The sequence below is a fragment of the Gopherus evgoodei genome, chromosome 16 (assembly GCF_007399415.2).
Source record: "Gopherus evgoodei ecotype Sinaloan lineage chromosome 16, rGopEvg1_v1.p, whole genome shotgun sequence".
Taxonomy (NCBI): Eukaryota; Metazoa; Chordata; order Testudines; family Testudinidae; genus Gopherus; species Gopherus evgoodei.
In genome coordinates, this window is record NC_044337.1 from 6504618 (window position 1) to 6528542 (window position 23925).

At 48.5% G+C, this 23925-nt stretch overlaps 1 protein-coding gene across 1 annotated transcript in view; it reads right to left on the bottom strand.

The window, feature by feature from the left end:
* Positions 1–8121, bottom strand: part of DPP7 (dipeptidyl peptidase 7) — a 35786-nt gene extending 27665 nt beyond the window's left edge. The window contains exons 1-4 of the mRNA XM_030535798.1: positions 7945–8121; positions 7432–7545; positions 1633–1772; positions 719–882 (exon numbers count right to left, since the gene is read on the bottom strand). Of these exons, the coding sequence (XP_030391658.1) occupies positions 719–882; positions 1633–1772; positions 7432–7545; positions 7945–8065 (539 nt within the window). The 5' untranslated portion in view covers positions 8066–8121. The remainder of the gene's footprint in view (positions 1–718; positions 883–1632; positions 1773–7431; positions 7546–7944) is intronic.
* Positions 8122–23925: the final 15804 nt, after the last annotated feature.

The window sequence follows — 23925 nt, forward strand, 5'->3', positions numbered from 1 at the left end:
AGTTCTTGGGTGCAGTGGTCCAACGTTCTTGGTCAGCTCAGGGACAGGCACAGAACCTGGAACTACACCTCTACCCCGATATAACATGGTCATGGGGAGCCAAAAATCCTTATGCATTATATCCTTACCATTCTATTGGGGTAGTGGTAGCAGGGCTGCAGCGGTGATTTAAAGAGGCCAGGGCTCCGGCCGCAGCCCCAGGGTAGCGGCAGCAGGGCTCCAGTGGTGATTTAAAGAGCTCCGGGCTCTGGTTGCTGCAGGGAGTCCAGGCCCCTTTAAATCGCCAGCCAAGCCTCACTACTGCAGCCCCGTGGTAGCGGCGGCAGGGCTCCAGCGGTGATTTAAAGGGCCTGTACTACTCAGCATGGTCTCCTATTTTAGACCTCATTTCCTTGCAGGGGACTGAAGGCTGCTGGGTTGAGACTTTATGGCCCTCATCCAGACAGCACACATTTTAAACAGAGCAGAGATCAGGAATCAGTGCTAGGAAACAAACTGAAGCAACTAGGGGGAAGGGGCTGCATTCCAGAGTTATATCCTACCATGTGCAAATACCCATCGAGCTTCAATGCAAAGAAAACTGAAGTGAGAGAGCAAGGAATCCTGGGAAAGCATGCATTGCTACTGGAAGGGGAAGCCTGTAAGGACAGCACCACATCAGTTAGGGAACAATGTAGAGAAGGAAGCTAAGGACCTGGAGAGACCTGAGAGCATTTACCTGCCTCCGAAGGCAATGACTGGGCAATCCCTGGCACCATACTGCTTTTTAAGCTCTGTAATGAGCACCGCATAGTCAGCAAGGGCTTGTTCCACAGTGAGTAAGCCGATATTTTCCCGCTGCATTGACAGTTTCCCAAATGGAAGAGATGTCCCATAATACCTCTGAAAGAAAGCGAGGGATAAAGAGATGTTGGACCTGCTGCATCATATCTCCTCTCCTCTCCTAGGTCATCATGTTCAAGCCTGCCTGGGTCAGCAGAAGCTGAACGTCATTGCCTTCTTTCAGCTGTTTGGTGGCCAATTTAAAATTCCCTGGTGGTCTGTCCTCTTCGTAACTGACAAGTAGTCACATGACAAGCCAAAACAGTGGGCATTAACTGGCCCCCTCATTGGCCATCTTAGCAGAGAGGCCAACAACTCAAAACCCCAAAGGTTGAATGAGTGATGAAGATTGAACCCTCACCTCATTCATAAACCTTTGACTCCACGCAGCAACCCAGACTAGAGAGAGCTTATGTGGGTGGTAAATCAGGGCAGAATTTGCCCCAACAGTTATGAAGTCAGGCACAATAATGCAGACCCCCAGCACACACCATTCTCCAGCTATGAATCTGTTGATGTTCAGAGCTAGAGAAAATTGATTACAAAAGCACCATTCTAAAGTACAATACAGCCCAGGTTTTGCTGAATGAACTATTATTTATCCTGCACTGCTGATGGGCACAATAAATAATGCAGAGTACGTGGTTCAGTAGGGGAGAGTCACTAGTATGTCTAGAAAGGCCATGGGAGCTGCACAGCAATTTCAGAGTAAGGGATTTGTAGCTAATTATCCTGGGACCATTGGGGTTGCTGCTGGCAATATCTGATGGAGATAAAATATGGAAAAAAAAAAGTTAATAAAATACTCACATGCTCTGCAAAAACCACTAGCGCATTCTGCTGTTCTGCCAGCTCAAGGATGAAGCCAGAATTCTGAGCAAATTCCCAAATGTCTCCTTCATTCCCAGTATAAAAGAAGATGGGCCCAACTCCCTTCTTCCAGAATTCAGCTATAAAAGACAGTCATTAGAAGCGCATTAGAGAAAACAAGAAGTGCCTGGTGACGCATGCTGGGGTATGGCTATACGTGCAGCTGTACAGCGCTGCTGCACTTTGAAGTGCGAGTGTGGTCACGGTGCCAGCGCTGGGAGAGAGCTCTCCCAGCGCAGCATGTACTCCACCTCCCTGTGGGGATTATTTTATAGCGCTGAGGCACTGTTTACACTGGTGCTTTACAGCGCTGTAACTTGCTGCTCTCAGGGGGGTGTTTTTTCACACCCCTGAGCGAGAAAGTTGCAGCGCTGTAAAGCACCAGTGTAGCCAAGGCCTAGGACTCAGTCCCTCAGCTATGTTAATGGGGAGTTAAGGACTGTATGATAGGGCTGAATTGTTCTTTGAAAAGAGATTCACTCAGGATGGTACGACACACTGAGAAATACAGACATTCCAGATTTAGGGCCATGTGCCATCCCAGTTCTGAGCATCTAACAATATCTCTTCTATGCCTAGAAATCCCTAGTCTCAGAAAACTGCAGGACACTAGAAACAACTGTCCCCATAGTAGTAATGAAATCAGCCAAAAACATTTATCTGAGCTCACTTCTCCACATGGTGTATGAATGGGCAATACATTAGGAAAAATCTGGTTGATATCCATCCGTATGTGTTGTGTCTAATCTCCCATTCTTACTGGGATATGTAATTTAGCTCACCATTCTGAAAACTGTTGCAGATCACATATATATACTTGTCTATAACTGAACGTGAGTGACAGCAAGATCCCATGCGGTGCCTGTGGATTGCTGAGTTTTAATGTAGACGTGTGTCCGGAAACAAACATTTGTGAAGTGTCTAGCATTAGACTTTACACTCCTACTGCTTAACAGAAATATGACTGAAAATTTATTTTTGACAAACACTTAGTGTAAAGTTATCGATGCAATAAGCAGATAAGAAGAACATAAAAATGGCCATACTGGGTCAAACCGAAGGCCCATCTAGCTCAGTATCCTGGCTTCTGACAGTGGCCAATGCCAGATGTTTCAGAGAGAATAACAGAACAGGCAATCATCAAGTGATCCATCTATCATCCACTGCCAGCTTCTGGCAGTCAGATGCAAGGCCACCCAGAGCATGGGGTTGCATCCCTGACCATCCTGATTAATATAGCCATTAAGGGACCTATCCTATGAACTTATATCATTCTTTTTGAACCCCGATATAGTTTCGGCCTTCACAGCATCTCCTGGCAATGAGTTCCACAGCTGACTGCATTGTGTGAAAAAATACCTCCTTTTGTTTGTTTTAAACCTGCTGCCTATTAATTTCATTTGGTGACCCCTAGTTCCTGTGTTATGGGAAGGAGTAAATAACACACACTTTCTTCATACCAGTCATGATTTTATAGACCTCAATCATATCCCCCCTTAGTTGTCTCTTTTCCAAGCTGAAAAGTCAAAATCTTTTTAATCTCTTCTCTACCTTTGTAACTCTTCACAGTCTACTTTGGACTTAACCATCTTAAGTAATTTTGTATCATCTGCAAATTTTGCGACCTCACTGTTCACCCCCTTTTTCCATATCATTTATGAATATGTTGAACAGCACTCATCCTGGTACAGATCCCGAGGAGACACCACTATTTATAATAGTGATAAAGTATTTATAAATCAGTTGTGAAATCACAGACTCAGGTATGGGACACGGGTTCCTTTGCAAAGGGGCCTCTTCTGTTTCCATGACATACATGGGTTATCAGCAGAGAAATACAGAAGAGGTAAATTACCACTAAGTGGGACTATAATCAAATATGACATACTGGAAAGATCACCAAAAGGGACTAGCAATTCTCTGAAGAACCAGAATGATTTGGTCTTATAGCCAACCTAAGTGTGGCTTATTAAAAAAAAAAAAAAAAGTTGTTTATTCTTAGACTGAAACTTTGGACAACTCCCAGCTAATCTCACGAGAGTCAGCAGACCATCTTGTGAAATAAATTTGGGCAGCCAGCTGTCATTAGTTGTTTCAAATCCTTACTGACTATCACAAAAGGCCCACAATGCACAAAAGGAAAGTGTTGGAGTAGGGAGACACACCCAGAACTCCTCCCTCCCCCAGATATCTTGCAACGAACAGAACTACTATGCTGATGTTCCATTTCTTTTACAAATATTATTTAGTTCCAGTTTACAGAGTTTGGCCTGACATGACACTGGGATCAAATAAGTGTAACAATTAATTTAAAATAAGTGTTTCATTCAGTGATTTAAATAACCAACCATGCAACAAATTAGATGAGCACAAGAGAGTACAGGATACAAAACTGTTGCAGCAGACACTTCATGGCGGAGAAGAGGGAAGCAGAAACTATGGGTGGTCTTTCTCTGCCCCCCCACCCCGACAGTAAGATTATAAATGGGAGCTGTTGACTGTCTGATCATAGCACCCCCCATCCTCCAAAACACACACACCCACACCCAAAAACCCCTCAGCAGTGCAAAATTTGAGTCTCCTGACTTTCCAGGACATGTTTAACATCTGATTAACCATTTGTTTTCTCTGCTGTATTCAAAGCACCAAGCTGCACCTGCAATAGGTGCCACAGAAGTTACCAAAAATAATAATCCAGGCGCAAAGCAACAAAGGCCAGTTCATGCCTCACATAACTGGTCACTCCATGGCTCTGGGCTGGCCACATTTTGGATCCTGCATTCAGCTCTGCACACCTCATTACCAGAACAAACAACAAACTGGAGGAATACAGAGAAGAGCAACAGAAACGATGAAAGAACTCCAAACTGATTTGTGAGGAAAGATTAGAAGAGCTAAATTTGTATTGCTTGATTAAATTAACTACTATCATAGCCCTAACTGTCTACAAGTATTTGATGGATGTAAACCTTGAGGAGAAAAGGAAAGGATTTACAGGGATCCAGGAGGAACCCCCAAGTTTTAAAAAAAAGAGAGGAAAAAAACATAGTAGTGAGATATATTTGACTGGAATAATCTTCCAAGGGAAGTAATAATAGATGCCAGATCACTTAAGGTATTTGAAACTGGGACTCAAAGGATGAACTAGTACAGGCCTGTACAACTGGTAAAGCGGCGAGAGCCACATTACTCCAGAGAAAACAGCAGAGGGCCAAAACCTCCCGGCCCCGCAGAAACACCCCACCCCAGGGCTGCCCAGCCCTGCGGAAACAAACCCTCCTTCCCCAGCGCTGCCCTACCAAAACAGCTGTGGGCCAAAAAGGAAGGTTGGGGGTGGGGAGGTGATACTTTATTTTAAATCAACCAGGGGCTCCCAGCTGAAGAGGTGGCTGGGAGCCCAAAGGGGCAAATTAAAGGGCCCGGGGCTCCAGCAGCTGGGAGAACCCGGCAGGGCCGGCTCTAGGTTTTTTGCTGCCCCAAGCAAAAAAAATTTTGGCTGCCCTCTGTCCCAGCCCTGGGTTCCCTCCCTGTACCCCCCTACTGCCCCAGTCCTGGGCTCTCCCCCCAACCACCCACACCCCCTACCACCCCAGCGCTGGGCTTCCCTCTTTCCTCCCCTCCTGTGCCCTCCCCCCACCCCACTGCTGCCCCAACCCTGGGCTCCCCCCGACCAGTGCCCCACACACACACCTCCTGCCGCCCCAACCCTGGGTCACTGGTAACTCACTCCCAGGGTGTGTCATTCAGCAGGAATTTTGGATGTGCACAAAACACAGACAGGATTGGTTCCCATATGGTTACAGAGCTGCAGTAAAGTGGAACAATTTTCAGCTTGTGTGATTGGAGGATATCTGGATGCAGATTATAAGACTGTCCTCCATAAATGAGGAAAAGTTGAGGTGCCTTTTTCATTCTTTCATTCCACTCTTTGTTTCTATGGGGAATCTGCCAATGCAATATCACTGTTTTCTTTTTAAACAAACAAAAAGGCAATGGCTGTTGAAAATAGCAATTCCAATCCTAATAAGCATTTCTTGCTCAATTTTATTCTACTTTTACTACAGCAAGTTACAGTGGATCAGTATATTTGATTGGGAGAAATGAAGTACCAGCTGCCCAAACTGAGCTTGAGCACTCCTGAATTTTGAGGTGTTCAAATCTGGAAGGCAGGTGCTGGGGGGCAGGGCTGTGGACTCCTCGGGGGAGCATGGCAGCAATGTGTCTGGAGCTGCATGGAGCCAGACACGCTGGTCTGAGTGGCACAGTAAGGGGGCAGGGGTTGGAGAAGGGGAAGGGAGTTCCAGGGGGCAGTCAAGGGACAGGGAGCAGTGGGGGTTGGATGGGGCGAAGGTTTGGGGGGGGTAGTCAGGAGACAGGCAGTAGTTGGATAGGCATGGGAGTCCCAAGGGTTTATCAGGAGACAGGTAGGGGATGGGGTCCTGGGGGGAAGTTGGGGGGGTCTCAGGAGGGGGCAGCTGGGGACAAGGAGAAGGGAGGCTTCAATAGGGGCTGGGGTCCGAAGGGGCAATCGGGTGACAAGGAGCAACGGCATTTAGATAGGGGGTGGGGTCCTGGGGGGGCAGTTAGGGGCAAGGGTCCGGGGAGATGGGTATCAGGGGACAAGGACCAGCAGTGCTTAGATAGGGAGTGCGGGTCCTGGGGGGCAGTTGGTGTAGGGGTCCAGGGAGGGGGCAATCAGCAGCCGCAGGTCGGGAGTCAAAGGGCTCTGGGCTGCCCGCAGCCGTGGGGAGCTCTGAGCCCTTTAAATTCCAGCCGCGGCGGGGATTCATAGGGCTCTGGGCTGCCAGTCGCTGTGGGGAGCCCTGAGCCATTTAAATCCCAGCCGTGGCCCCGCCGCTGGAGCCGCAGCCGGGATTCAAAGGGCTTTGGGGTGCCTGAAGCCGTGGGGAGCCCTGAGCCCTTTAAATCCCAGCCGCGGCTGGGTATCTCTGCGGGCAACCCAGAGCCCTTTGATTCCCAGCTGGGGCTGAGATTTAAAGGGCTCTGGGCTCCCTGCGGCTGCCGGCAGCCCAGAGCCCTTTGACTCCTGGCCGCCCTTTTGATTGCCCACCCTGGCTGAGATTTAAAGGGTTCTGGGCTCCCCGCAGCTTCAGGCAGCCCAGAGCCCTCTGACTCCCGGCCGCAGCTGGGATTTAAAGGGCTCTGGGCTCCCCGCTGCTGCGGGCTGCGCAGAGCCCTCTGACTCCCGGCCGCGGCTGGGATTTAAAGGACTCAGGGCTCCCCACGGCTGCTGGCAGCCTAAAGCCCTTTGACTCCCGGCCACGGCTGAGATTTAAAGGGCTCTGCCCACCGCGGCTGAGATTCAAAGGGCTCTGGGCTGCCCGCAGAGCGCCGTGTGCGGGGGATTTAGAATCCCCCTGCGGGCCACACAGTGAGGCTCTGCGGGCCGTATATTGTGCAGGCCTGAACTAGTAGGTCTCTTCCATCATTAATTTAATTCCATGAAATGGTTTGCTATGCTGCAGTACAGCAGAGCCAATGTGGAATACCAGCTGCTGTATTCCTATCACAGGGAAATTTGGAAGTACATTTGATGTGTCATTCTGGAAAAGCCACAGGACAACGTTTCTGTGAAATTTTCACCATATTTCCAAAAATCACTGACAGATGGGCCCCCACATAACAGAGTCCAAAAGAATTTGCAGATCTGGGCGACAGTAAACACATTTTGGAGATGAAACACAACTCTGTCTGAGCCCCCACTTGTAAAGGACGTACCTGTTGTGAGGTATCGCTGTAGGAAGGTCTTATTGCCATACGATTCAAAGTTGAAGTGATCCAATACCTGCTCAAAATACTGCTCCTTGTAAACAGGCTCTGGTGTTCTGTAAACTAAAGAATCACTGGCTGGGTTACACTGGATTTGCAGGCAGGGTTTAAAGGGGCACGGGCAGTAGGGTGACCAGATGTCCAGATTTTTGTGTGTGGGTCTTATATAGGCTCCTATTACCCCCCACCCGTCTCGATTTCTCACCCTTGCTGGCTGGTCACCCGAACGGGCAGGCTGTGTAAAACGGGTGTCTACAAAGCTTAAGGGGAGCAGAGACGTTCCCATGCCGCTTTCTAAGTATCCCACGGAGGTGGGTTATTCTGACTGGGAGAGATCCCCCCCCGATGCGCATGGAGCGCAGGGCTGGCTCTGCTCCGGAGTCACTCCACTGGCCAGGCGGAGGGAAGCGGAGCCGCTCAGGGCTCTCCCAGCGGGCGGCGGGTCGGTACCGGGGCACCTACCCCGTGCGGGCCGCGGGTCCCCTCCCTGCCCCTGGGTCCCCAGGCCCCGCACCAGCGGCAGCACGAGGAGCAGCAGGAGTGGGCGCGAGTGCGCCCCGGACCGGGTTCCCATGGTAACCATCGGCTCGAACCCCCTCCCGCCAGGCGCTCGCGGCGGGGTCTCGGCGGCAATGGGGCACTCACATGACTCGAGGGTGATCACATGACCTCGGGGGGGTGGTGGCTGGAGCCGGGAGATCACGTGGGGAGGGCGCCATTTCTACCGAGGCGCCGCCATCTTGTTTAATGAGGCCCCTCCCATTAGTCTTGCCCTGGAGGAGACTGGTTAGCCCCAGGGGCCCGATGAGAGGGTGGGGAGAACCAGGCCAGGTGGGGCTAACCATTCTCCTCCAGGGAGCTGGGGCTGCTGGGTCCTTCTGCAGGGGGAGCAGTTCCAGAGAGGGGGCATTGATGTGGCTTAGTACATGGTGCAGTTAGGGACCAGGGTTACTACCTCTGAAGTGCAAAACCCGGCAGGCGCACTGCAACCCCAACCACAAGGCAGCTCCACAGCCCCACCCTTTCACCAGCCACTGACAGGGTCTGGACAGAGAACTTATAGATCGGATTCATAACCTCATTTTCTTACTTAAACTGCGGAAGTGGGAACGCTGCAGCATCTTTAGCTAGGCACAGAAACGTTTAACATTAGCTAGCCCAGTGCACTGTGATAATAATACGAATCTTTAGAACCAGGTGTAAACAGAGTCAGGATGAGCTCTACCCTGACATCTGGTGGTGAATTATGGGGAGTGTGGAAAGGAATTTTAGGTATTTGCATTGGCACACCCACCCCACCTAGCATAGCCCACGGCAGCCTGGGATGGTTATTTTGACAGCTCTGGGATTCCCAATTTCTTTGTTATTGGGGCAGGAGGAATAAAGTGTTGTCACCCTGATTATGTAAATGAGGAACTATGAGACTGCTTTATGACAGAGATGTCTCAATATCAATGAAATAGCACTTGCTAGACAAGGGACGTGGGTGCCAAAACACACTGAAGTGAGAAAGGTTGGGGACTGGTGTGTGTACCTGATAGTATGGGTCCCTTTTGGGGGCCTGGAACATGAATTGCACATCCTCCTCTCTTCACTGTTGAAGAGCAGAGCTAATTTTGATTCTATTAGAAGTCTACATAGAGGCTGCTGAGCTCAATTCATGTTGGGCCAATAATGCACCAGCACTAGGGCTCCCCTACTACAAGCTGAAATCACTAAAAGAGCTAAGCTTACTGAGCCGAGATCACTGAGTGCTGTGTTAACTAGTGGCGGAGCCTGAAGATCTATTGCTAAGCGGCTGGCAGAGTGGAGCAGTTTGCAGCATGTTGAAGCAGCCCATGGAACAGTGGGTGGGGTGGACAGCTCATGGGGCAGCTGGAGGAGCGGCACAGCTGGTGTAGTGGAGCTGGTTGTGGTGAAGGCTGCAGCAGAACTCCACGGAGAGGCAGAGTAGTTGGCCCTGGCCCACGTAAGGTGCCCCTTAACACCCTGTGTGTTCCCCCACTCCCGTTTCCACCCAGGCTAGGGGGTTAAACTCTGCAGATAAACTTTTGAACTCTAGGGTGGCACTGACCAGAGACTTTCGGGTTTTTGGACTTTGGGGTGATTGGACTTAAGACCCTAAGGGGGAAAGGACATTGCCAAACGTACTTGGAGGTGGGTTTTTGCTTATGTTTTGTGTTATAATCCTGCTTGTGGTGTTTCTCCAACGCTATGCCACATTGTTTCCCTCCTTTATTAAAAGTATTTTGCTACACTCAGACTCTGTGCTTGTGAGTGGGGAAGTATTGCCTCCTGGAGGCGCCCGGGAGGGTGGTATGTAATTGTCCCAGGTCACTGGGTGGGGGCTTGAGCCGGTTTTGCACTGTGTTATTGAAACGGAACCCCTGGATACTGAACCTGGCCCTTGTTGCTGCCAACTCAGAGGGGCAGAAGGGTTACACAGGTAAAACCTGGCAGATTAAATTATTTTTGTGGCAACTGGCAAATCCCAGGCTGGTCAAATACTGGCCAGGTGGTAACCCTAGGTGCAGCCCCTGGGGGCTGGAGCATAGGAGTATGATGGGATGGGGCTAGGATGATGGGGTCTGGGCTGTGATACAGCTTTAGGGGAAATTGGGATTTGCCATGGCCCTGCATGAAGCAGCTTCCAAGGAGCTTTGGCCGGAGCGCGGTAGCCCCGCTCTCCCGGCCAGAGCACTGCAGCCCCACAACCCCATCCAGAGCTTCGGCTGGAGCGCAGTGGCCCCGCTCTCCCGGCTGTCAATCTGAAGTGCTGCTGAAGACTGGGAGCGCTGCCCAGTGAGTACAAGCCCCGCCCTCCCAGGAATCAGCCCCTGCACTTGCTAAAACCAGCCCTGGCTGGGGGTCATGTGACCCTACGTGCAGCCCCCACACACGTGTCACTTATGGATACTGGTGTGGCTATTCCATTCCTGCCTCTTCAGGAATCAGTATATCCATTTTTAGTAACACAGGGTACTTCACAAATAGCATCTAGTTTTTCAAAATGCTTCACAGAATGTTTGGTTTCCTTAGTAGCCTCCCCTCCCTGCTCCATCATGACTCTTCCCCCCTGCACCTGCTCCTTGCTTACCCTTCCCTGCTCCATCAGGACTCTACTTCCCCCCTTTAACCTGCTAGCTGGGTGAGTGTTTTCGCTTTCAGTCTTTTCCAAAATAAGCAGGTTAAGTACGTTAGTGTGTAATTATCAGAGGGTAGCCGTGTTAGTCTGGATCTGTAAAAGCAGCAAAGAATCCTGTGGCACCTTATAGACTAACAGATGTTTTGGAGCATGAGCTTTCATGGGTGAATACCCACTTCCTCAGATGCATGTAATGGAAATATCCAGGGGCAGGTATATATATGTGTGCTAGCAAGCAAGCTAGAGATAACAAGGTCAGTTCAATCAGGGAGGATGAGGCCCTGTTCTAGCAGTTGAGGTGTGAAAACCAAGAGAGGAGAAACTGGTTCTGTAATTGGCAAGCCATTCACAGTCTTTGTTCAATCCTGAGCTGATGTTGTCAAATTTGCAGATGAACTGAAGCTCAGCAGTTTCTCTTTGAAGTCTGGTCCTGAAGTTTTTTTGCTGCAGGATGGCCACCTTAAGGTCTGCTATAGTGTGGCCAGGGAGGTTGAAGTGCTCTCCTACAGGTTTTTGTATATTGCCATTCCTAATGTCTGATTTGTGTCCATTTATCCTAACCAGATCAGCCACACCATCACTGGTTCATTCACCTGCACATCCACCAATGTAATATACGCCATCATATGCCAGCAATGCCCCTCTGCTATGTACATCGGCCAAACTGGACAGTCTCTACGGAAAAGGATAAATGGACACAAATCAGACATTAGGAATGGCAATATACAAAAACCTGTAGGAGAGCACTTCAACCTCCTTGGCCACACTATAGCAGACCTTAAGGTGGCCATCCTGCAGCAAAAAAACTTCAGGACCAGACTTCAAAGAGAAACTGCTGAGCTTCAGTTCATCTGCAAATTTGACACCATCAGCTCAGGATTGAACAAAGACTGTGAATGGCTTGCCAACTACAGAACCAGTTTCTCCTCTCTTGGTTTTCACACCTCATCTGCTAGAACAGGGCCTCATCCTCCCTGATTGAACTGACCTCGTTATCTCTAGCTTGCTTGCTAGCATATATACACCTGCCCCTGGATATTTCCATTACATGCATCTGAGGAAGTGGGTATTCACCCACGAAAGCTCATGCTCCAAAACGTCTGTTAGTCTATAAGGTGCCACAGGATTCTTTGCTGCTTTTAGTGTGTAATTATAACTTCTAAGACATCATTTTAATTTACCATTTAAAATGATTGTGGGTATGTAGATGTTTCACAAGGTAAGTTATTTCCTGCTGCCCTCTTGTAATGCATGTTTTAGGCAATGCAATTTAAGGTGATTAGCTTAGAAATGGTAAAATTAAATGTGGGTAATTTATTTGTATTAAATTGACCAATCAATTGTTTAAATTTGTATTTACCCAAAATCTGCATAAATCAGGACAAGATACCATTTCAAAGCAGCAATTGTAAGAGTAAACTTCAACCAGAATTTACCTTGTAAAACTGTAATCCAAGTGCACCTATTTAAATATCATCTTTGGCTGATCCACTGTGCAAAGGTGCAGTGTACAGAGCAATCTGTCTTAAATAATAGGAGGAAAATAAAAGAAAAAGCAGAGGGACCCAGAGAACCTTTCTGCTCAAACAAAATGATTTGATATTCCTATATTTCTAAAGACCTGCATTTAAACAGATATTTATTTTGAGGTTGCATAAATCTCTTAGATTAACTCATTCCCAAACTCATTCTGAGACACTTGCACAGGGGCTAGTGGATTCTTTACATGGGGTTGCTCCATTATCCTCCTTTCAAAGTTGGTGCATCACAGCTGTCTTGCTCACAAACACCTAGGCAATGATAAGGAAGCTATTTGAATAGAACAGGATGTATCATCATATTTCTAAGAGAAACTGCTTACAGCAGTGGGCTGACCTTCCTGGGACCTGCTTCTATTGTTCAGATCAGCAACAATACTGCTCAGCGTAAAGAACTTTTTTATTGGCTGTGGTAATTCACTTCCCTTGGCCCTAGATCGGAAATATGAAAACAGAACTTTGGAAGCCTGTTTAAGATGACAAGAAGGATCAAGTGTGTAATCAGTTGTAAAGGAGCCCTACAAATCATATACTTAGCTTGCACCTGTCTCCCTTAAACCAGGGAAGTAGGATCAATGTATCCTCGTTTCTGAAACAGCCACAGTTCCTTTAAGATCCAAGTGGTATCTTTTATATTAGATGCTCAAGAACTTCATTAGCAGTTGGAAGGAGGAAGTGGGATTGAATTTAAAGCCATAGGAAAGTGACAAAAGTGCTTGGTTAACTCTGCAATGTATCATGGGTGGGAACATTTCCTCCTGAGTCCCACAAGTGTCCAGCTTATGCCTTGAAGCTGGAAGGTTGATAACATTTGAAATGTAGAATCCTGACAATTCCAGACTGGCCACCAAATGAATGTCCACCACCTCTAAATGGTTAATCTCAAAGTAATCACAAGGGCTATTCCTGCTCCTGTAGATATCAGATCCTTTTTGGTGAACCTTCTTAATTTATTTGCCTTGATGACTTTCTGGGCTGGGGGTAAACTTGGTTTTTAAAAAGGGTGTAAATTCCCCCATCGCCCCTGAAGTCCTGATTTCTCAGCATTACTAATTAACACAAGTTTGGGGAGAAAACAGACTCTCTTTGTGCTGACTCAGAGCCTTAATGACAGTGACTGTGGCAGAAGCCACTGCTGCTGGGCAGTGCAGTGAAAGATTTCTGGAGGGTCACACTAATTTCAGACTTAATTCCTATCCCTGTATGTGTTGTGTATATTGGTGACAGCAGGAAACAGCATCAATGCTGACATGAAATAGCATTACCGAGGGGAGCAAATTGCCTACTCAAGTGATAGCCTAGCCTCTTCCAGGAGGAAGGGTAGCAATCTGAATTCTGGGAGGGCAAGTAGTACCACAGGCCTGCCCTCTCAGACAAATGATTCCTTGGGATGACACATGATAAAATGGGAACAGGAGTAGGGGTCAAAGATTCAAACCAAGGATACCTAGTGGGGACACCAAGCAGAGAACCCCGGACAGGGACCACTGCTTCAGAAAGTAGTCCAGGGAGCCTGTGGATGCTCCCCAGAGGATCTCTCCCCAGATGCATGAAACAGGGTATTGAAGTAGGCTCCACAGCCACAGAGAACCTCCCCATCGAGCTGCCTCCTCCTGGTTTGGAGATGGCCATCTTGGCCAGTACCAGGAGGAGGTTAAAGGGAACATCTCGCAACTAATACTTTGTCCTGCCATGAGTGCAGGGGACTGGATTAGATGATCTCTCGAGGTCCCTTCCAGTTCTACGATTCTGTGATCCTAAGTTTGTGCGCCACAGATAGGGTGTGCAGAGAGGAGCAGGCTTGGGGAAGAGTCCAGCCAGAATCACAGCAGGACGTTCTGGAGGAGCTAGAAGACACTAGCTTGACAGCCCTGCAGACTGAAGGTCTAATCAGAAGTGAAAGCTTCCTTTACACTGCTTCCTGCCAGTGTGCCTCTCCAGACCACTCGGGCCTGTGGTGCTCATCCTTTCCCATACTCTGCCCCCTTTTTCCATGCCAGGATCACCTGCCCAGCCCAGGATCCTCTTCCCAGCCAGCTGCCATCCTCCCATTTACCAGTGTGGGAAGAGTAGGGTGCACATGCCTGCCTGAGACTTGTTCCCAACCCCCAGGTAGAGAACCCCTGGCCTAGACTAGTAGGCATTCCCATCTCTGTAGCCCTTTCAACCCTTGGTTTCAATCATCTGGGCTGAAACAGTGGTAGTGATGGAGACACCTGTCCACCAGAACTTGGACTGAGCCTGACAGCTCCTCTCATTTAGGCCGAACAGCTGTCCTTTGGTGGGGACTTTAGCTACTGACCTTGCCTGACTTAGAACTGTCAGCTGCAGGTGAAAGGCTCTTTCTCTCCCCTTGCTAATCTCTCATTAACCCCCACCTGCTCCCCTGGCAAATCCCCCAGTGGGAACAGGAGCAGCTTTAAATGCCCATGTTTTCAGCAGCTGATTCTGGGCCTCCAGCAACTTAACCTTGAATATCCTTGACGATTGATAACATCTGCCTACTAGCAGGAGCGGATGTGTTTTCATTTGGCATTTTTTCAAGCTGTAACATCAGCCCTGGGAAAGCAACTTACTGTGTCTTGTACGTGCATTGTCTAAAGGTCTGGTTTCCAGGCTGTAAGTGACTCTTGACTTCTTTGTGATGCCTACTCAGTACCGCACACACCTATAGCACTGTGATACATCACCACAATGTCAGAGATGGACTTAATCAACCACTGCTCCAAACTCCCCTGAACTTCAGGAACGTTCCCATCTGGATCTGACCTTTGTGGCTTAGGCAGCTCTCTACTGGTATCTGCTTTCACTGACACACTGTGGGTTTCTCCAGTGGGGCCCTGCAAGAGTCCAGTGCTGGGGCTCGTCCTTCTCAGGCACAGCGGGGAGCCAGGGTGCCTCCCTACCAGCAGCAATCTGTCCAGGGCCCGAACCCCTCAGCAGGAGCTGAGCAAACAAATGATCTCTAAACAAGGCAGAGTCCCAGCCCTTCAGCAGAGGCCAAGTAAACAGAGTCTATAAGCCCAGCCCTGAAGCAGGGCGGGGCAGTAAGCAGTCAGGCTCAGGCCTTTCAGCAGGCTGAACGAACACAGGGTATGGCTACACTTACAGTTGTACAGCGCTGGGAGTTACAGCTGTCTTCGTACAGCTGTGTAGGGAAAGCGCTGCAGTGTGGCCACACTGACAGCTACCAGCGCTGCAGTGTAGCCACATTTGCAGCGCTGTTGGGAATGGTGCATTGTGGGCAGCTATCCCAGCGTTCAAGTGGCTGCAACGTGCTTTTCAAAAGAGGGGAGTGAGGGGGAACGTGGGAGAGAGAGAGAAAGCAGATTTTTGGATCTGTCAGCTCCCTGCCTTGCAAGTTCTAAGGACTGGAACATACACATCACCAACCTGCAATCAATTTAAAAGTTTCAAGCCCTTCCCCCACCCCTCTTATTCTCTAAATGCAAATTATGCACTCGTAAATAGCCTTCAGACCACATAAGCAGCTGCTCAACACAGACTCCCCCCTTCCCCTCTGCAGTGTGACTTCTCTCTTCAAGCAAACAGCTGTGAACCTTCCAAAGCAATTCCCCTGCCTGCCTCCGCTCACTCCAGCAAACAGGAGCTGTGTTTGTTTTTTAGATAAGCAGCTCAGAGCTCAGCCATTCTTCCAGTTTGTTGTCAGCAGGCATTCTGGGATACCTCCTAATACCCTGGAGGCCAACAACAGCACTTTTGGTGGCCACACTTGATAAGCAGCACTGCATGAGCAGCGCTACATCACCAGCACTGCAATTGTTACACCCCAAGCAGACCAGGTGTACAGCCAGCGCTGCAGCCAGGGAATTACAGCGCTGGATGTGCCTTGCAGGTGAACAGTTACTAAGTTGCAGCGCTGTAAACCCACCACCAGTGCTGCAACTCTCCTGTGTAGCCAAGCCCACAGTTAAGGGTCAGACCCTCAGGCAGGGGCTGAGCAGCAAGTTAAACAGTATATAGGGCCTTCTCAGGCCAGGAGGGAGGGGAAGTCTGCCACACTTGGAAGGGTGGTGGGGGAACACAGGCCCTCCCACTCCACTGCGTTCCAGCCCAGGGCCCTAGCAGCAGCAAAGACTCACTGCCATCAGTGGGAATCCTGGCCACAACACAATAACATCAGTTCAGGGTCCCCTGGAGCCAGACTGGGGTTGGCTACCCCCAGGCCACTTCCAATCTCCCCTTCTCTAGGTACCTGTCTCTCACCAGTGCCATCTGGTGGGTCCCAGACCACGGGCTCCTCAGGATACCAGGCATAGGGAAGCTCAGGCCGCTCCTCTGGATACCAAGCACAGGGCAGGCTGGACCCAGCAGCATCAATCCTCTCCAACAGCCCACACCTAACTGAGGTGCTGGGGCCGGGCTTTTATACTTCCTGTCCCACCCCAGGACTTCCGGGGGGGGGGGGGGGGGCAGGGACAGGTGGCAGTGGCTCCGCCCACTCTGGCGTCAGTTCTGGCCCATCCTTCTCAGGCACGGCGGGGAGCCAGGGAGCCTCCGTACAGGACCAAGCCTTAAAGGGACAGTCAATCCACTGGTGAAATGTGCCGAATATAGCTAAAAATGCCCTGCACTCCTTACCGAGCTGCCTGAGATGCTGCAGCCAGCAATGTCGAATAGCAAAGCAAGTCTTTCCATGTCGGAGTTTGGAACAAGTTCTATACATTTGTCAATCCCCATAAGAATCAGTGTGTTTAGAGCAAGAAACCTGACTGTAGGCGTTTTAGATAGGGCTAAGTTTTCTACCTGCTCAGCCCTGCAAATTTCACCTGGCACCTCAAAATCCAGCTGCAGATCTGCTTTGTGCATGTGCCTGCAGAGTCACCAGCAAAGACCATGTGTGGCAGTGGAAGTTGAAACGCAGCCAGTGATTTTTTTCTAATGGTCTGCTGAAAATGGATTAAGGCCTGAAAGGGTCATGGACTAACTTAAAACATGGGAGGACAAGGCAGACAAATCTTATGTAGTAGGGCCCCTTACAATTGCAAGGATTTGGGGACAAATCTCAGAGCTTGCGACCAAAGAGAGGTGTAAAGAGGGCTGCTCAGTGATGGAGTACACCAAGCCCCTAAGGTGCCAGTAGCGTGCTAGGTGTGCCATGGCTCTCAGTGGCAAGCACTGGAGATTCTTCAGCAGCAAGGCCGTGCAGGGACTAGCTGTGGTGGGTCCCAATAGCCGCTCAGAAATGTGGGAAAGGATATTTTATTTACTGGGGCTGACAGAAAAGTGAAAGGTAATAAATCCCCACAGTACAGAAGCTTAAACACTTACAGTTCAAGTGAGCGATTGCCATGAATGTCTGGGTCACTGGGGAAGTCCAGTTGAGAGTCAGGGTTCTTCAGGCCTAGTGCCTGGGGTATTGTATCAAATGACCTATGGAATGGCTTCAGTCCTTTCCAGGGACATGAACACCCTGGTCAGCCTTTCCAAAGTTCAGGGACAAGCGTGCGTCAGCCCGCCAGACTCAGATCCTAGTTGGGCAATCTCCCCTTGCATATCAGTTCATCTTTGGGTTGCTCCGCTGGGCTCTGCAGGGACACCTGGATATCACACGTCGGAAGGTTGAAAGCTAAGTGTCTCTCCTTGGGATCGATGTGATGGAGGAAAAGACATGCAAGTCTCTGCCATTTCAGCAGGGACGAAACCCACAGTTTATCTCTGTTCTGTCAGATCTGCCTGGTTTTAGCATGTTCTCGATGGATTTGGTTTATGATGAACCCTTTCTATGAAGCATTTGGTGACACTGGCTATGACAGCTGTGAATTTTCAGGTTTCATAGAATTATAAAATATCAGGGTTGGAAGGGACCTCAGGAGGTATCTAGTCCAACCCCCTTCTCAAAGCAGGACCAATCCCCAACTAAATCATCCCAGCCAGGGCTTTGTCAAGCCTGACCTTAAAAACCTCTAAGGAAGGAGATTCCACCACTTCCCTAGGTAACCCATTCCAGTGCTAGGTAACCCATTCACATGGGACCAAATTCTTACAACAGCAACATAGTCTACATCCGAGTGGTTTAATGGTATTGCACATGATGTGTTGACACAACAGTTGTCACAGCCAGACGCAAAGCCCAACCAGGGGCCTTTAAATGTCCACCCATGAAAACTACAAAATTCAAGACAGATTGCAAACCTCACTGTACACTAAATCATGTGTACTGCTTGGGTTGTAGGGTGCTGCTGCTCCTGCCTTCTTGAAAATATAGAAGGAACCACTAGAGGGCCCCTTAGCTAAAGAACTGGGATTCATTAGGCCTTTGTTTCAAAAGAGGAACTGGGGGAGTAGATAGGCCTCTCCAGTGAGACTTTTAGAAGTTCAGCATGTGTCTAATTATTTTAATGACAACAAAACACTGGGATTATGGCATCCTTCAAAACAATCCCAAGTCACTTTATAACCTTAAACTGACTGAAAGCAGTGGTAAGAAAGCATGTCTAAAACCTCAATTTAAAAACCAGACCAGATACGGCTGTCTGATGTTGAGCTTGGAGTGGATTCCAGAGCTGCTGATCCGTGGCTGCTCAAAGTCTCTACTCAAGGCATTTCAGGTCAGCATTTGGCATGTGCCTAATAATAATCCAATTCAGAAATGAGTGAGCAATGGGGGCAAGAGGACAGGAGAGAAACACTAGGATGATGAAGTTGTTATTAAGAGTCTTGTAAGTGAAGGAAAGGACTTTGACAAGGGTATGAAATTCCACTGGCACCAAATAAGGGGAGATGTGCTGGTGCTTGGGACATCTTAGTGCTAATAAGAATTTGAGCTGTAGTGTCTTCCATTAATTCAGGAGATCTGACTATAAGCAGCAGACAAGAGGGTCTGATTTGCAAACTATTGATAAAGCCTCATTCCAGCGTGTAACACCAGAAACTATGTTTTGATACTAGGATCTCTAAGAAAGTTCCAGGGGGAAGGGGACAGGAAGGTTTATATATATGGATGAGAGTAGGAGTATAAAGTACATTATACAACAAGGTGAGCTGGATTCAAGATCAGTTTAACACTGGGAATTACATCCTGGAACATTTTGCATTACTGCATTGTAAGGATTATGGCCATTTACTATACGTATAGGCCAGTTGCCAGTTAACTGCATGTCTGTGACAAAGACAATAGAAATCATAAGTTTAGGTTACTAAAGCACAAGCCCTTCTGACCCTATCATAGAATATCAGGCTTGGAAGGGATCTGAGAAGGTCATCTAGTCCAACTCCCTGCTCAAAGCATGACTAGTCTCTAGACAGATTTTCACCCTAGATTTCCCCCTTAAGGATTAAACTCACAACCCTGGATTTAGTAGAGCAATGCTCAAACCACTGAGCTATCCCTCCCTCCACCATCACAGGTGGCAGGGGAAAACACCATATATAGCAAATGTGGACAGGTCTGCCATATCCCAGGAGATGACCCTGGTACAAATGCAGAAGCCATTACATTACAGAGCTTAGTTTTCAAAGCTGGGTACCTTAAGCAATATTTGGACACCTAAATTTTCATATTAGGCACCTAAGATGGGTATTTAGCTGCCTACATTTAGGTTTAGGCTCCTGCATTTGAAAATTGAGCCTTGTATGATGCTTAGCTGGAGAGATTACTGTAGAAGAGGCTGTAATGTAATTAAGTAGTGGTTAGTTAATTCACTGGCCTATGCCATGTTCTCCGTAACTTCTTGATCAGACCCCGGACACAGCACATTTTACAGAAGTTAAGCTGTATGACATGTTACACTGTGACATGATTATATTACACGTGTAATAGACTATTCACCTTTTCATCTCTAGTCCTGGTCACTAATGACCAAAATTTATTCCCATCTTACAACAAGAGTCAGTGGGGTGCGTGTGTGTATGTGTTCAGTTCCTAGTTCACATTACAAAACTACCCCTATAATTTGCCCCCCTTCTTGGCAGTGGAGGCCCAGGGTTGAGTGGGTCATGGGGACTGAACTCCAGAGGGCAGCCTGGAGGAGCTTGCATTGTTGCTCCCCACGCTTTACCCGATTCTACAAATACATGGAGGATTTTGGCTGTCAGTCAATTTACACACAATAAACTCCTTACACATTCTAAAGAAAACCCTGTAAATCATGGGCCTCACACAGAAATGACAAAGAATCCTCATCGCACGTAGAAGATTGTGTGTCCTGATAGCTTTGGCCATGCGGCTCACTGATTAGGTCACTCATGGTTCTCCTGACCCTGACTGAGCAAAATAAACTCAGGCTTATAAATTATACTAAAAAGATCCTTTGATCTTTCATGCTGGGGAGACCACGTCTTGCTTTTCGCAAAATAACCCAGTGCTTGGTATTGGCTGGTTCGTTAGGGCAGATTCAAATTGAGTTCCATGACTTCTCTTATGAGACAGTTCTCTAGTTTCTAAAGTAATGGTTATCACTGGAATTGCCAGGATGCATCAGAGCACAGGTGCATCTAGCCCAATATCCTGTATTTGCTAGTAGCCAGTACTAGCTCTTCAGAGCAATGGATATTCTTGTTATCCATATAAATAGAAAATCCTTTACTGAATCCTGCTCAGCTCTTGGCCTCAGTGACATGCATTATGGGAGAAAAAGTGTTCCTTTCTTGCAGATTTGTATTTGCTGCCTTTCACTTTTATTGAGTGCCCGTGTTCTCGTATTGCGGCAGAAGGTAAATAGAAGTTCCCAATCTACTTTCTTCTATGCCATTCACTATTTTGTATACCTTGATGATGCTACCTCTTGTTTGCCCCCTCTTTAAGGTTCAAACCACCCGGGGCAAGTTCAGAGGTGATTCTAGGTGAGTGGGAAAGGAGTTTATTAGGTGTAACTCACATCTACCTGCTGTCATAATTACAGTACACGGTACATCAGTTTACACTTACCGGTTGGGAAGTGGGGTAAGTGTTAGGGAGTCTAAACTACTGTAAGGGAGTCTAATCTACCACACCTTACACACCAGCTCTGACTTTGGCTCTATAATTTATAATAGCAATGCTGCTGTGTGTGGGCACTTACTGCTGAATAGTTTAGTATTTCCTTAGTGTTTTAATAAGGACATTTTATTTTCCCATCAGTACAATATGATTATTCTCCATATGCTATTGCCTTGAAAGTTATGTTATTAGTTTTGTTTACAACAGTCTCTTTCAGGACTTAGTACCTGTCTAGGTCCTATTCAAACAAAAACCAGAGGTGTATATTTAAGTTTAACTATGCATGTCAATGGGATTATGCGCATGCTTAAAGATAAGCATGGGCTGAAGTGCTATGCTGGATCGGGGCCTTAGCACAGAGGTAGCCACTATCTGATCAGCAGTGACACCTGCCCATAATTGCTTATTTAGTCTCAACTTCTCTTCTGGTTCTAAAAATAAACAAAATAATCAAAACCAGAGGGCCTGTGAATATCACCGCTTATGCAGACCAGGAAAAGTGATCATTATCCCCTCCAAAATTAGGGAGACTATCTGGCAGGATGCTTTCTCTAAGCAATCGCAAGATAATTATGAATAATTATTTGCTCTCCATCTGCAATGTGCTCAGTGCTGTACATTGCACAAAAATGGTGTCCCTGCCCCAAGGAGTTTACAGTCTCAAAGATGAGTACATAGAAGACAGTGCACGCTGGGCAAGACAGAGCTGGGGGTGACTTTGGAGTTCTTTCTTTCCCCAGCTTAAAATAAATTCCCTTCTAATCAGAGCGGCTCTATGTATTTTCCCGCCCCAAGCACAGCAGTCTCGCTACCTTTGGCGGCACGCCTGCAAGAGGTCCGCCGGTCCCGCACCTTCGGCGTACCTGCTGCCGAATTGCTGCTGAAACCATGGGACTGGCGGATCTCCCGCAGGCATGGAGCCAAAGACAGCCCGGCTGCTGTCCTCACACAACTGGGAGGGCACCCCCCGCGGCTTGCCGCCCCAGGCACACGCTTGGAGTGCTGGTGCTTGGAGCCGCCTCTGCTTCTAATGGGTATCAAGGAAGAAGTGAGTTGCAAGAAGGGAATCGGTATCTGGTCTTGCAAACTGGGAGGTCTGGGACTCATTGCTCCCAAAAAGAAAAAAATGCAAGGAGGGAAATAAATGAATGGGGAATTAAGGCTGCTGTGGCTGTTTGCAGCACACGCCGTTGGTCTATATTCAGGGCCTGACCCTGCAAACCTGTACTCCCTTGAAATCAGCGAGACTAGGCCCATGACTTTGGCATTCCTCAGTTGGGGGCTTTGTAGGCTGGGGGCTTGGGCCCAGATTTGCAAAGGTATTTGAATGATTTCAATGGGAGTTAGGTGCCTATATATCTTTGAGGATCTGGGCCTCTGATCATAACTGCAGCTATGCTCTGCAGACATCCCTGAACTGCCACACAAAGATCATGAAAGATGGTAACTGTGGAGCCCATTCTGCTTTCCAGCTCTACCCCTTCCAGGAAAGGAGACTTACACAAATGGTTTCTCATCATTAGCCAGCTGCATCGCAGCACTGGTGTTTAGACGAGAGTAGTGAACCGGCAGTAAACAGCTTTAAGGTCCGGTACTTGGTAGCCATTAAGCATTTCATCTGCTACTCACTTCCAAGTGCTTCACTGATCTGTCTGGTGAGGCTGCTTTGAAATCCACTTTCCGCATTCCCAGCTTTTTTTGTCCGGTAGCTCTGTCTCTCCTAATTGGGGTCCTGCAGCGTCCTCACATGAACCGACTTCCTCCTTGGCCCTGAATGAATTTGCCCACATTGATGATTTAATGACTGTTGTCCCGTTGTATCCTGGAGATTCACTTCCTGGACATAAATGGTTCTGATGTTTTATAACTTGGACACATTTTCCACACGCATCCAGGAAACCAACTGGACTCTAAAGTACAGAGAATGGCAGAGGGCCAGATTTTGATCTCACTTACGCCTCACTGAAGTCAATGGTGTTGCCTGGGTGTGAATGAAGGACTAGTGAACATACAGAAATCCACGGCCATCACACAGATTATTGGGGTGGATGTGTTTGGCCTTATGGATGCAGGTAGCCACTGGAAATCTCATACCACTTCCCCTGCTCAGCAGGGATGTTCCTTCTGCAAGAAGGCTAACCTAGTCCACTAATAGCCCTGTTGAATGGCCTGGCACCCTTCCTCGAATGTAGCAACCAATATTAAATAAATGGAAATAAATGAAATTAAAATAATGGCTCCACACATTATTATTTGCATTAAAGTAGCACTTAGAGGCCTCAGCTGAGACGGGGACCCCATGGTGCTAGACCAGGCGTGGGCGAACTTTTTGGGTCGAGGGCCACATCGGGGTTGCGAAACTATGTGGAGGGCCAGGTAGGGAAGGCCGTGCCTCCCCAAACAGCCTGGCCCCCACCCCTATCCGCTCCCTCGCACTTCCTGCCTCCTGACTGTCTCCCTCAGAACCTCCAACCCATCCAACCCCCCTGCTCCTTGTCCCCGACCGCTCCCTCCAGGGACCCCCACCCCTAACTGCCCCCTGCGACTCCTCCCATCCAACCTCCCCATTCCCCATCCCCTGACTGACCCGACCCCTATCCACACCCCTGCCCCCTGACAGGCTCCCTCGGACTCCCATGCCTATCCAACTGCACCCTGCTTCCTGTTCCCTGACTGCACCCGGAACTTCCTGCCCCTTATCCAATCCCCCCGCTCCCTGCCCCCTTACTACACTGCTCAGAGCAGCAGGAGGTCGCAGCCCCACTGCCCTTGCTGCCCGGCAGGAGTAGCAGGCCAGAGCACTGGCGGCACAGCGAGGT